The 14462-nt window shown below is 45.8% G+C and overlaps 1 protein-coding gene across 2 annotated transcripts in view; it reads left to right on the top strand.

Annotated features, from left to right (window-relative positions):
• MSRB1 (methionine sulfoxide reductase B1) overlaps positions 1-14462 on the top strand; it is a 128812-nt gene that overhangs the window by 74071 nt on the left and 40279 nt on the right. For both annotated transcript variants that reach the window (XM_044089109.1, XM_044089110.1), the window contains exon 3: positions 353-467. In XM_044089109.1, the coding sequence (XP_043945044.1) occupies positions 353-467 (115 nt within the window). The remainder of the gene's footprint in view (positions 1-352; positions 468-14462) is intronic.

The raw sequence follows: 14462 nt of genomic DNA, 5'->3' as shown, positions 1-14462 counted from the left end.
AGTTGGACAGTACAGGCGGTGCAGTACTAACTGGACAGTTGGACAGTACAGGCGGTGCAGTACTAACTGGACAGTACAGGGGGTGCAGTACTAACTGGACAGTTGGACAGTACAGGGAGTGCAGTACTAACTGGACAGACTTTTTTTTCTTTTATTTTTGGGGTGAGGGGAGGTCAGGTACTTGTATGCCAATCTGGTCATTACAGTGATGCTAAGTCAAGAAACTCGCATATCATATTGAATATTCTGTTTTTCATACTCATCAGAGCTGAATCTCTAGAGCAGTGATGGTAATAGAGTATGTGCAAATCTTTATTGTATACCTTTTTTCAGTATTGCTTTTTCTTTGTAGGTTTCATGTGGAAAATGCAGCAATGGGTTGGGACATGAGTTTCTTAATGATGGACCAAAGGGTGGTCAATCACGCTTTTGAGTATTTAGCAGCTCGCTGAAATTTATTCCCAAAGGTTAGTATTTGAGTAACATACGAGCGATTTTGATGAAACAAATGTTATTGCCTGGTGCAATGTAAAAGTAGCAAAGCATTTGTATTACATTTTGTAAAAAGTTAATGTGATGTTTTTAGACATGAAATGTAAGACTGAAACGAGCAGAAACTCTTGATCTGATCACTGCTGTACTAGCCTTAGCTTTATGTGGTTATATCATGCCTGGGATGTAACGGTTAGCCAGCTTCCAAAGCTTTGGGGCACCGTCACACCCCCAAACTGTCAGGCAGCTCAAGCAGAGCTGACTAAAAGAAAAGCTTAGGTGAGAAGCCCTTGAGAACTTTATGACTTTCGAGGATCGACTGTCCAATTGGTGCTGTTCCTATGAGCACATAAGTTCCCTTTGGGGAAGAACCTTTCATTTTATAAATTGTTCGGGTTTGATAAGTTCCCTTTGGGGAAGAACCTTTCATTTTATAAATTGTTCGGGTTTTATCACTTTCCTCTTCAGGAAAGTCCATTTTAAAGCTAGAAGTATCTGTTTTATCAGACTATCACAAAACTTTATCTCACTTTTTTCTTTGGAGAAATTGTTTGCCATCCCAAAAAAAATGAAAGTGTGTTGAAGTACTTTTTAATGTGTTTTTCTGTGAAAAATGACTTGTAGTTTTTACCAGCATTTGCTGCTCCTTTTCTCTGGAAAAGAGGCACCATTTTCGGCTTGATCATGAAACCACCTACCAGTCCTATGCTCTGTCCTTCCAGCCACAAAAAGAAAAAGTTAAGCAAACAGCCTTTGCCACCATAGCTGGATAGCAATCTGCCTCCGTCACAGATGGGTGACTGTGCTGTGGCCATGTGTTATAACTCAGCTGACATAATTTACCTCTGTGCTGTGGCCATGTGTTATAACTCAGCTGACATCATTTACCTCTGTGCTGTGGCCATGTGTTATAACTCAGCTGACATCATTTACCTCTGTGCTGTGGCCATGTGTTATAACTCAGCTGACATCATTTACCTCTGTGCTGTGGCCATGTGTTATAACTCAGCTAACATCATTTACCTCTGTGCTGTGGCCATGTGTTATAACTCAGCTGACATAATTTACCTCTGTGCTGTGGCCATGTGTTATAACTCAGCTGACATCATTTGCCTCTGTGCTGTGGCCATGTGTTATAACTCAGCTGACATCATTTGCCTCTGTGCTGTGGCCATGTGTTATAACTCAGCTGACATCATTTACCTCTGTGCTGTGGCCATGTGTTATAACTCAGCTGACATAATTTACCTCTAATCCCTCTCTGGTGAAGCGTCAACAGCCACTGTTGGCTAGGAGTTAGCCACATCCTCTGCAGCTGTTTGGGTTCCTTCAGTGTGCAACGAGTCCCACTTTTGTCCCTCCTGGGAGAGGGAGCCGAGAGGACTTTCCTGTTTTGTCAGGATGCTGTGCCCATCCCTGGGTAAGTTGCTGCTGCCATTAGTAACAGAGTTTGCCATGTTTGACAAAAAAAAGAAACTGAAAACTAAGCATGCATCTTCTCCTCAAATTTCCTTAGACAAGAGTAGTTTACTGGGTCTGGCTTAGAGTTTAATTCAAACTATTGATCCTTCTTGTAAAGTATTTTGTGGTAAAAGTGTTGGTAAAAGGGGGATACCCATTTTCCTGAAGAGATTAAAGATTGAATCTGAACAGGAAGGTAAATTACTCTTCAGAAAAAGAAGTATCCTCAGAGTCTGATTCTCTCTTTCGGGGCTTTCTTTTTTTATGAGATTTGTTAGAATATGCCAGTATTTTCAGTGGGAGAACACTCAGGTTTCTCAGTCACTCAGAAAAATACTAAGTTGTTACAGAAGGAATTTCTAGAACCTATACCCATTCCTCCGTTATGACTGCTTTAGTGTGTGCCTGTGTGTTACTGCCTACAGGCTTCCTGCTAGCCAGCTGCCACTAAAAAGGCAGGTAGGATGTATAAAGTGCACAGTGTTAAGTTTTTATAAATGATTTCCAAACCTGACCCAGCAGCTATAGCTTTCACTGATCCCACTGCTGCTAAACTCTTCACTAATTCCAGTCCTACTCTTTTTGACAAGGATGAGAACTGTTGGTAACTGGGAAGGAAAAAGTGTATTCTGCAATATTGATTTTCAAAATTTCTAATGGTCAGGATCCTATGTTAAATTTCAGACTAAATGGAAGTGTGAGGAATGTTTATTTGCAATCTCCTCTTCTTGTGAGGAAAAAATGTGCTTTAAATTGTTCTTTCTGTCACACAGGTCACTACTCATTTATAGTGAATGTAAAACTCTTGGTACTGTTTCCAGGACTATGGCTGCTGGTTTTGTTTTGGATAGGTTTGTATGGCTGCATTCTCAGAACCTCCCAGGTGATGATAAAAAGAGATTTTAAAATCCCCTTTGGATAGAGATTTGTTTTTGTACTGTCTGCTGCAAAGATGATCAAAACGTGATGAAATGGGTAAGCTGACCAAGAGCATCTTTAAGATTGTCGGACCTCCTTTTACAAATTTTCTAAGGGATTATTTAATTCTTCATCCAGTTTTGGCAAAAAGAAGAGTAAACAGTGGCAACAAGTTACAGGTAAATGGACATTTTAGAAGAAATGCAAGGGAATTCCAAAAACAAGCCTCAAACCTCCCAAAACCAGGGACATTTCAACAAGTCTGACTGTTCAAGAGACATTATGACCCCTTCCCATCCCTTCCCTCTTTTTTTTCAGAAAGTCTGAATTCTCCATTTTCCTTTTTGGCAACAGTTTCAGACAAATGGCTTATGAAGATAATTCTTCAATGTTAGAAATTGCAGTGGAAGAAAATGTCTTCTTTCCGGGGGGGGGGGGGTGTGTGGGGGCATTCCTCATGCTCCAGATCAGACTCTCTTGTTTCCACGTTTTTTTTTTTTTTTTTTTTATCACATGCTGTCCCTAGGAGTAATAGAACCAGTCCCTCATTCCCAGCTGGGGAAGGGTTTTTATTCAAGGATATTCTTAGTGCTAAAGAAAGAAAGAAAGAAAAAATGCTTCGAGACCAGTTCTGTATCTTTTCTAAACCTGTTTGAGACACTAAAATAAATTCAAGAATGCAGAGAGGACCAGGACAAAGCCCAAAAATAGCTAAATGTAAAAGCAGATGTCCAACAATGGCTGAGTGTTAAAAACTTGGTTTTAATTATAATAAAACTGGTGAGCACTTTTGCTTTCTGCAATATCAATGTAGTATATAACATTGTTAAAAAGAACTGGCCCATTCTTATGACTGACCCTGAGTTGTGTAGAATTCTAGGTCTCTCACCCAAGTTCGCATTTAGGAACAAGATGTTAAAACAGCATTTGTGTTAGACAGACATCATCTTGGAGAGTACAATCCGAATGCAGGAGCACATATTCTTGCAGATCTTGTAGTGCATTTAAATTCATATGGACAATAACCTCCATTCCTTATCTGAGACTCTCTAAGACTATTGATTTTTGTTTTTACACAGATTGCACTACGAAAAATATAGTTTATTTGGCTGTGTGTGCAATGTGGGGGATTATTTGTCGGTAAAACTAACCGAACTTTAAGGGAGAGAATTCTAGAGCATGTTAATGATAATTGTAATAGGAAGTTAAATAATGCTCTAGCAAAGCATGTTGCTGAAAATCGAGATGTACACTCTCACGTTCCTGGTGTTGAGTATAGTGGATTGTGGTCTGCGTGAGGGTGACATTTTTAATGAAACTGAATATGTTGAACTGTGCTAGATTTCAGATTTAAGAACTAATGTTAATCACGTCTCAATAACTGTTTCTTTAAAACCAGCACTCAAGAAAAGGGGTTTACATCATTGAATGCTATCATGTGATACGATTTTACATTTTTTATTGGTAGTTTATTTTTATTTAAATGTTTTATTATTGTACTTGTGTTATGGTCTGAAGCAGGTTTCCTGTGAAAGTGCTCACCAGTTTTATTGCAATTAAAACCAAGTTTTTAGAACCCAGCCGTTATTGGGCATCTGTTTGAGACGCTGCCCAAATTGAAAATGTCACATCTGAAGTAGTTAACTTCATTTGTCCATCAACCTATGGGTTATCTGATCCATGTTGGATCCGAGCCGGCAGCTTCCAACAGCTAAGATCCAAGCTCCTCCCCCTTACCCATAATCCCCTGCTATCCATTCCTGACCTCAGTTCTAGTTTGCCACGGTTCTCTCAGCAGCTTGATCGAGCTTCCGGGCGTGGTGGTTGTCGAATTTGTGAGAAAAAAATCTCCTTTTCTTAGTTTTAAACAGATTTTTGTGTGTGTGATTTAGCATAGTTCCCCAGTAGCATTAACGTTTTCTCTACTTGGTGTTTAGTTATCTTTTTAGTGTTATTCCCTCCCCCTCGTGTGCGCATTAGGGTGTGTGGTTTTGGGGCCTAGCGGGTGTGTTGTTTTTATTGTAGGTATGGCGGAGGCACCCAAAACATTCTTTTCAAAGTGAACTGAGTGTGGCCATAAGCTGTCCCCAGCGGATGGCCACACTCGGTGCATTTTATGCCTTGGGGTTGAACATCTTTCCACCGGCCGCAATATTTGCGCAGCGTTCAACCCCAGGGCCCTCAAGGAAGGAGGTCGAAGCTGATTCTGGCGGGACTTCTGCCCCTGGACCCGGCTTCATCCTCAGGTCCCTCCGTGTCACCTGCCACGGCTGCAGCAGCGCCATCTGCTATTCCCCTTCACCTGGCCGGGACTCAACCTCCCACCTTGGGCCAGGAGGAGAGGGAAGCTAGAAAGGAGAAACGCTGGGAAAAGCACCACAAGCGGCGGGCCGAAGCTACTGCATTGGCCCCACCAGCCAAATGGGTTTCTCCTCCCAGGGCCTCCCGAGTCTTCTCCTTCCCGGCTCCGTTCACTGCGCTTTTCGCCGGGGCCGAAGGAGGAGGAGACCCGGTCGCCTTCAAGATCATCGAGGCGGCACTCCCGGCCCGCCTCGGTGGCCTCATCAAGGTCTACCCGGAGTTTGTCCGATGCAGACTTGAACCGGATGATGCATAGGTTCCTCCAAGCCCAGCTGCAGATGGGAGTGCACCTGCCCCCCTCCCTCTGGGGGGGGGGGAGCTCGACCCCATTTTTTGCCCTGATTGCTCCTTCTCTGACCCACTACCGGGATTCGGAGCCTTCGGAGCCTTGTAGCGTTGGAACCGGGGGGACTGTCGGCGCCAATAATATCGGGTACTTCGGCGCCAATGGCACCTTCGAGTCTGTCTGGTCCCTTTTCTTCGGATCAGAGCTCTCGGAACCGAGAGCTGAGCTTCGGATCCGGAGGTGTCAGTATGGCTTCAGCTCTGTCTTGGTCAGAGCATACTGGGCCTTTGGATCCGACTGCGTCGGCTCCGATCTGCACGTCGGATCCGAGGGAGGGCCTGCTCTTGGATCCTAGGGAGAGCAGCTCTCATTTGGCGTTTGATGTCGTGGAGAGGGTTTTGTCAAGGGATTCCAGGCCCCCAGTTTCAGCTACGGGTTCACCCTGCACTCCCTCTGACGGGTCCGCCTTCCATCACCCGGCCCCAGGGACAGCCTGCACAGACATCCCAGATAATTCCCTTGCTGATGTGGTTGATGAGGCCTCTTCGGACAGCCCCCCCCCCCCCGAGGAGGTCCCTCACAAACGCAAGTGCAAGAGGAGGCACTTGGACTCCCCTGAGTTCTTGACAGAGGACACAGACTTGGAGGAAGGGGAAGGTTCCCCAAGGTCACCCCCCCAAAGTCTTCTCCTTCGGAGACATCATGGAGATTCTTCGAATCAGAGTGGAGGGGTCTGCCCCAAAACCTTCCTCTGATGAGTTTGTGTTTCTGGAGGCATTTGAGGCAGGCCCGTCTACCTATTGGATGTCCCCTCCCGCCGATCCCCTGGTAGACCTGATTACTACCAGGGCATGGAAGGAACTGGACACTGTGGAGCCCATTCCAAAGAGGCCGGACAAAATTCTCAGCCCCCCTTCGGACAAGTCATATTGGAGCAAGGGAGACCCGGTAGATGCCATGTTGGTGGCGGCCGCCACCAAAAGGGAGCTGGCCCAGGAGAGTTCCTGGGTTCATCCTCCAGACAAGGAGTCTCGGACGATGGACCGTCTGGGGAAGCGGGTGTTCGCTTCAGCCACCTTTTCTGTGAGGTCGCTGAATTATATGGCACACATGATATGGCTCCAGTGGTATCTTATCAAAGAATACGCTCGGTCGCCCCCAGAGTCCATGTCGGCGGAGGACAAGAAAGTTTACTCTACCCGAATGGCCACTCTCAAATCTATCTCCAATACATCTCTATGCGGTTACTATCCCATGCCATGGAAGGAGCCGCTAGAGCTAGCGGAGCGGGCGTCGTCCTACGGCGACAGGCGTGGCTCCGTCATTGTGATTTCGCAGAACCCTTTAAGGCGTCGTTCGCAAATGCCCCGTTTGATGGTTCTGCCCTTTTTGGCAAGACCGTATGTGACACACTGGTCCAGAGCGAGAAAGATGGAAAGACGTCTGCCGTCGGAGTCCGCCTCTCTGCTCCCCAGAGGTCTTTCTCCAGGAACCAAAAGGGACAGAAGAAGATGTGGTTCCAGAAGTCTCAACAGTCCTGTTTCGCTCCGGACCCGTCGTCCTTCAGAGGCAGACGAGGACAGGGTGGGCGCCGCCCTAGAGGCAGAAAGGGCCCGAAGAACTTTGGGTCCAGAGAACCTATCTCTGATCAGCCCACGCAGCAACCCTGAAGGGTTACCCGACTGCTCCACTCTGGAGGCAGTCGGGGGGTGTTTCTCGAGGCACCTTGCAGCTTGGGATTCCATTACAACAGATCGCTGGGTGCTTCAGATCATATCCAGTGGCTACAAGATCCCCTTTCTCAATCCCCCTCTCAGTTTCCGAAGCCTCCCCGATGTCCCACCCAATCAAAGGGAGGCGGCAGCCGAGGAAATACTCCGGCTGCTAGAAAAGAGCAATCCAGCACGTACCCCCAGACCAGTCCGGATCAGGCTTTTACTCCAGGTTCTTCTTGGTGCCAAAAAAGATGGGGGACCTAAGACCAATCCTCGACCTGTCCTTCCTAAACCTGTCAGTAGCCAAAGAAAAGTTACGGATGGTCACCCTTCAGTCCATTCTTCCCCTACTGCAGGAGAATGACTGGATGTGCTCCATAGACCTCAAGGATGCGTGCTACCACATTTTGATGGACAGACGATCCAGGAGGTTTCTCCGCTTCCGGCTGGGAGCCAGCCATTACCAATTCGGGGTCCTTCTCTTTGGTCTCACCACAGCCCCCAGGGTGTTCACCAAAGTGTTAACTGTTGTAGTGGCCCACCTGAGACTCCAGGGAATTCAGGTCTTTCCGTACCTGGACGACTGACTCCTGACCGCCCCCACCAGGCATCTACTATGCACTGCCGGGGATTACTTTCCCCATCTAGCTCCCCGGCTGGGGATCACGATCAACATTGGGAAATCTTCCCTTCTTCCAACTCAAATCCTAGATTTCATCCGAGTCAGATTGAACACAAACCAGCTTCTAGCCTTCTTGACTCCGGACCGGCTACGAACTCTGAAACTCCATGTACTGGCCCTTCTACAATCCCCAGCTCCCCCTGTGGAATTGGTCCTGAGGGCTCTAGGCTCGATGGCGGCAACCATCAACCTACTACCCATGGCGCGCTTAAACATGAGAGTTCTTCATGGACTTTGCAAGTCCAGTGGTCCTTCCTGCGACATCCCCTGAGCTTCCCCGTTCCTCTCAGCAGGGTGTGCAGGAAAGCCCTCTTATGGTGGCTCCAGTCCCTGGACCTCCAGAAGGGGCGCCCCTTCTCTGTGTCCCCTCCTCTAGCTTCAGTGACCACAGACTCCTCTCACCTCGGGTGGGGGGGGGGCACTGCTTGGGCAGGACCGTCCAAGGCACGTGGAACCATTCGGAGACCGCATTGCATATCAGTGTCCTAGAGATGAGAGTGGTGCTTTTGGCGTTGCAAGCACTTCAGAGCCTTCTTCCCTTGGGGACAATTGCCATCCAGACAGACAACATGTTGGTCGTCTGGTATATCAGCAAACAAGGGGGAACCAGGTCCTATCCACTTTGTCGGGAGGCCATGAGAGTGTGGGAATGGGCGATGTCCACCAACTGCTTTCTCATAGCGATGCACATTCTGGGACGGTCCAACATCTTGGCAGACAGAGTCAAACCATCCTCTCACTGTACGAGTGGTTTCTGAACCCCAGAGTAGCGATGCAAATCTTCTCCAAATGGGGTCAACCTCGTTGCGATCTTTTCACCTCTCCTTCGAACGCAAAGTGCAGTGACTACTTCGCTCTAATTCCCCCACCCAGGGAATCCCCCAGAGACGCTCTGGTGCACGTTTGGCCACCCGGTCTTCTTTATGCTTGCCCTCCTCTGCCCCTGATGCTAAAGTTTTTACAGAAAGCCAGACAGTTGGGGAGCAGAATAATCCTCATTGCCGCATTCTGGCCTCATCAAGCTTGGTTCCCATATCTATGGTCTCATCTAGTGAATCCCCCATGGATTCTAGATCCCATCCCGGATCTGATCTCTCACCCATCAGGCCTGTCGACCCCGAATCTGGACAACCTCAAGCTCGCAGCTTGGTTGATCCAGTTCCAGTGATAGCTAGGTCTCCCGGTATCTCGTCCCTTGTCAAGGCTATTCTAGTAGCCACTCACAAGCCATCTACTAGAAGAATTTATAATAGCAAATGGAAGCGTTTTTCTATTTGGGCGGAGCATCAGAACTTAGATCCCTTTACAGCTCCGTTGCCAGCAGTACTAGATTTTCTGTCAGGATTATTCGACCAAGGTGCTAGCTCTTCTATGGTCAAAGTCCAGTTGGCTGCAATCTCTCATCATGTTGGCAGTGATCTCAGCCATTTGACTTCGTCCAAATTATGTAAGACCTTCCTAAAAGGCACCTTCTTACTAAGACCTCCGGTTAAAGATGCAGTCCCTCCTTGGGATTTAACTCTTGTACTTCAGTCTCCAGCAGCTCCTCCCTTTGAGCCTGCAACTTCACTGGATCTGAAATACTTATCTTGGAAGACAGTTTTTCTTGTTGCCATAACTTCGGACAGAAGGGTCTCGGAGCTACAAGCCCTTTGCGCCAAGCCACCGTATTTGATTTTTCACAAAGATAGTCTCACTCAGGACCAACCCCTCTTTTCTGCCCAAAATTGCTTCGGAGTCTAATATCAACCAATCTACTAATTTACCAGTTTTCTTTCCAAATTATCAGAACAAAGGTGAATACAAGTTGCACTCTCTAGACGTACATAGGCAACTAAGATTCTATTTGCACAGGACAGCTGATCACAGGAAATCAGACCAGCTTTTTGTATCCTTTGCTAAATCCTCTTTGAGAAAACCTGTATCAAAAGTCACATTGTCCAGATGGATTTCCCAATGTATTCTTTTGGCATATGAGAGTTCTGGCCGACCTGCACCTCAAGGAGTCCATGCCCATTCTACTCTGTCAATTTCTACCTCTGCTGTTTTTCGATCTAGGGTGTCGTCTGGTGACATTTGTTCAGCAGCCACTTGGGCTTCATCTCATACATTTATAAACCATTACAAGTTGGATATTGTTTCCAGAGGGAGAGCATCCTTTGGCTCTGCAGTGCTCCAGAACATCCTTCCATGAGGACCTCCCAAGAATCAGGTAGCTGGGGACTCTGTCCCATAGGTTGATGGACAAATGAAGTTAACTACTTCAGATTAAGAAGTTATGTACTCACTATAATGTTCCATCTGAGTAGGTAAACTTCATTTGTCAGCAACCGTCCCTCCCTCCATCCTCCTAACCTATATGGATGTTCAAAGGACTCCTGCTTTCATGGCGGATTGTCTCTAGGTTAGAGTATGGAGGTGGTTCTTGGTATCGTATGGTTTATGGATAAGCAAACTCTATCTGAGGTCAGGAAGGGATAGCAGGGGATTATGGGTAAAGGGAGGAGCTTGGAGGTCGGATCTTAGCTGTTGGAAGCTGCCGGCTCAGATCCGATGTGGATCTCATAACCCATAGGTTGCTGACAAATGAAGTTTACCTACTCAGATGGAACGTTATGTGAGTACATAACTTCTTATTCACAACCTGTTACCCTTTCTTCCTTTTTCAAGTTTCCTGGTAACACTAGACTTAAATACTTATTCCGTCCCTATTCATCCAAACTCCAGATATTTAATGTGATCCAGACACGCACAGCCTTGTCAGTTTTTTTCTTGCTCTTTGAACACTCTTGGTGCAGTGGATAGTCCAGAGTGGCTAGCTCCATGTATTCACATTTTTTTATTTTTGGACAACTTGCTTATCTTTGCAGAGTCTTTTTCAAAGTGTCAGGAATCTCTTCTTTAGGGTGAGAGATCTCTTACACAAGCTGGAATTCCAAAAGAACGTTCAAAATTCTTTCTTGACTCATTCACACAGAATTGTGTTCCTGGTGTGTGAACTGAGATGTCTGTTTGAAAGAGCTTGCCTTAAAACAGGCAAAAAATAGATCTATAATTAGATCTGTTTCTAAGGTTTTTCAACTCCCTTTGCTCACTGTGAGGAGAATACCTCAGGACTTTGGGTCTCATGTCTTCCATGATTCTCATGATATCCCTGGCAAGACCCCACATGAGAAAGATACACTAGTGTCTGAAGTCCGTCTGGTCTCTGCATTTACACCTTTTGTCTGTTCAAATCCCAGTGCTGGGGTTTGTCAGAAGAGAAATCTTTTGGTAGAGATGACAAATGTCCATAAATCCAGGCTCCTCTTCTCTTCTACCTCCCTGTTCCAAAGCAGCCAGTTCCCACAGATGCCTTGGACTTTGCTTGGGGAGCAGTTTCAGGAGGAATAAAAGTGCAGGGTGTGTGGAACACAAAGGACAGACACACAAGCATGTAAATATAGAGGATGCTTGCCCTAATCAAAACACTTAACTCTCTAAACCATCTTTGGTCCCTGGGACCTTTTCAAGTGGTTACAGACAATATCACATTCATATGGTACATCAGCAAGCAGAGGGGAATGAGGTCGTATCCCCTTTGCGGACTAGCCATGTTAGCTTGAGATATAGCTTCACAACACAATCTTGCTAGACGGGCATTGTACATTCTGTCACAAAAAATGGTGTGGCAGGTAAGATGAGCAGGACCAGGGAAAACCCTCACGAATGGAAACTAGATCAGGGGGTCATCAAGATTTGATCCATCTGTGGGGGGTTCAAGTAGCCCCTCTGCCTCCTCTGTGAAAAAACAACTGGCAAAATTCTGTTCCAGGATTCATGCAAGCAGGCATGGAAGATAGGTGCCTTTTCTTTGGACAGGAATGTTCCTGTATGCTTTGCTTTTCTACCCTTTCCACTAATATCCGAGGTACTTCTGAATATTAAGAAGGAATCCAAGATCAATAAGGTGACTCCCTTCTGGCCCAAGCAGCTGCAGTTCTACCGTCTTTTTGGAAATGTCCAGGGACAGTCACCACAAGCTTCCTCACAGACTTGATCTACTCGCACAAGAACAGGGGTGTTTGATGCATCCTGACATCAGTTAACTTAAGTTGACTGCCTGGATGATAGGGTCCTAATGCATTTTAGGCACGTGTTTACTGAGGGTGTGTAGCAGGTACTAATGGAGTCAAGAAAGCCTGCTACTAGAAAATCATACAGTACCTTGTATTATACTCCTTATGACAAGTCTATTCCAGGCAGGGTCAAGGCCCACTCCACCAGGGCCTTGGCTTAATCTATGACTTTCTGGAGAGGGGTGGATTCTAGAAAGATTTTAGAAGTATTCTAGCAGCTGCTACTTGGTCCTCTGTACATACTGTTATAAAGCACTGTAAGAATGATTCCTTCTCTGCGTCCAGATCAGGCTTTGCTGGGACCATTCTCCAGGGACTTTTGGACTTTTCCACTTCCCAAGAGTAGTAAGCTAGGGTAATCTAGCCATATTCTTAAGGCTACTGTGTAGCAGTGATGAGTTTGATGAAGATGGTGCGGTTATGCAAGTTTAATACATCACTGTTGCAGTAGCCACTCCCTCCCTCTATCCCCCTTGTTTTTTGGTGCGTTTTATGCCAGGGTGTAGACATTTATTTCTTTGTTCCTAGCATTGTCCTTTCGGGGCCCAGCCTTCCTCTCCATTGGCAGGAAAGCTCTGAAGGGCTTGGCACCCAGACTTGTCTTTTAGTCAGATTAGTTCTAGCTGTCAGAACGTTTGGGCACAGGGAAGGAGCTCTGAAGCTTTGAAAGCTGGCTGGCTGTTATGTCCTTGGTATGATATAACCCCATATAGCTAAGGCTACTGGAGCAGTGACCATTTGTACTTCTGTTACACAGCTGTACCTTTTTTTAACATTTGGGAAGAGCTGGAATTTAATCTTTAGTATAATCCACAATGATTACTCAAATGATTGCAGAATGTTGGCATGTAAGAGTTGCAAGTCAAATTAAATTGCACATCTAAAATTTAGCAAATTAAATCCATCATGTGCTCCTGAAATTCACATAAAATGTTAATACATGCATCACCACTGCAGTAGTCAAAGCTATGTGTAGGTTCTATTCCCCCTGCACCAGCCAGCTTTCCAAAGCTTTTGGTGACTTCCAGGCACTCTATCTGTTGGGAATGCATGATGTGTTCCGTGTAAAAGGGAGGTGGGGCAGTTGGTCTTCAGAGCTTTTTTTTGCCGCTGAAGCACAAGCTTCTTTGGCAAGTCTCATTATCCTGTCACTTGTCTAGCAATCTTCAAGAGCTGGGCATGAATCTGCATTGGGGAAGAACTTCATACTTTTGTTGCTGTTTATTTTATTTGGATTTATTTATTTTATTTGGATTTATTTATTTTATTATTTATGGGGAACTTTTTTTTCTGTCAAAGTTTCTTGTGCTATAAAACAGAGAGATAAGGACTTGTGTTATGAAAATGAATCTGTCATGTTGCTGCTTGTATAAAGTTTTGTGAGGAGAATGTTTATTTTATTGAGTTTGTGTTTAGGAAAGGATATTTTGCCTTTGGGGGAGACTTTCGGTGGTGTGCTTACCTTAGTACCACTTGCTCTCTGATGTTCTTAATGACCTGCTTAGGCTTTGCTGTCTGCATTCCAGACCACCTCCTCTGCTTACCATTTGAACAGTAGTCTGTGGTTGTACTTTCCCCAGCGCACAAGAAGACCTGATATAAAGAGTCTTTAAGGGTTAGTCCATTGTTTTGATTGCTTCAGTTACTGTTTGATGCTGCTGTGGTTGGTTGGTTCCTCAGACCGTTCATATTCACCCGATCATCTTGGTGTAGCCTTCCAACACACCAAATACTGGGGGATAGTCATGTCCTCAGTAGCTCTAGTGATGTCCTTAGTGGGCAAGGAAGAGCTTCTGTTGTCACAGTCTGCGGAAGGCACAGGTGAAGGGTCTTCACTTGGCCAGGATGGGGTTGAGGAAACTGGGTCCAGTGGTACCTAAGATTCAATTTGTGGGAGATGTAGGATCCTGTTTCTACTTCTACACACATGGCAGATGTACCGTGCCTTGCCTTGCTATTGAAGTAATTTCTGTTTTTTTCTTTGCCATTAGAATCTTCAGGCAGAATTTTCCAGTTAGAAGAGCAGTCAGTGTGGTGGGAGGGGTGGAACCTCAGAGCAGTCGCTACTGGGGGGGGGGGGGTCCTGTGGAAGATTTAGTCTGAGCATTCTGAGGAAAGTATAGCTTTAGATTTCCTGCTGAAGAAATCCGTGACTAATCTAACATGAGAGCTTTTTCAGTGGGAGCAGAATGAAATTTCTGTGGCAGAAAATCTGTTACGAATTTTTACTACTACAAATGCCAAACGTTACCTGTATCCCTTCTGTATTGCCTGCTTTAGAAGATGTCTTTCTTGCTGCAGTCAGTATTTCTGACTTTCATCCTCCTCCTTCCAAGAGCAGAACAAGGTAAGTGTTTTTGCCGTGGTGTCCTTGAGCAGAAACTTTGAGGTTATACAAAGTATCCCAGGCACACGCATATCTGTTTTCT

The sequence above is a fragment of the Protopterus annectens genome, chromosome 12.part0 (assembly GCF_019279795.1).
Source record: "Protopterus annectens isolate FY-2018-M chromosome 12.part0, PAN1.0, whole genome shotgun sequence".
NCBI lineage: Eukaryota > Metazoa > Chordata > Ceratodontiformes > Protopteridae > Protopterus > Protopterus annectens.
The sequence above is the reverse complement of the archived record's forward strand: the minus strand, read 5'-3'. Positions and strand labels throughout refer to the sequence as shown.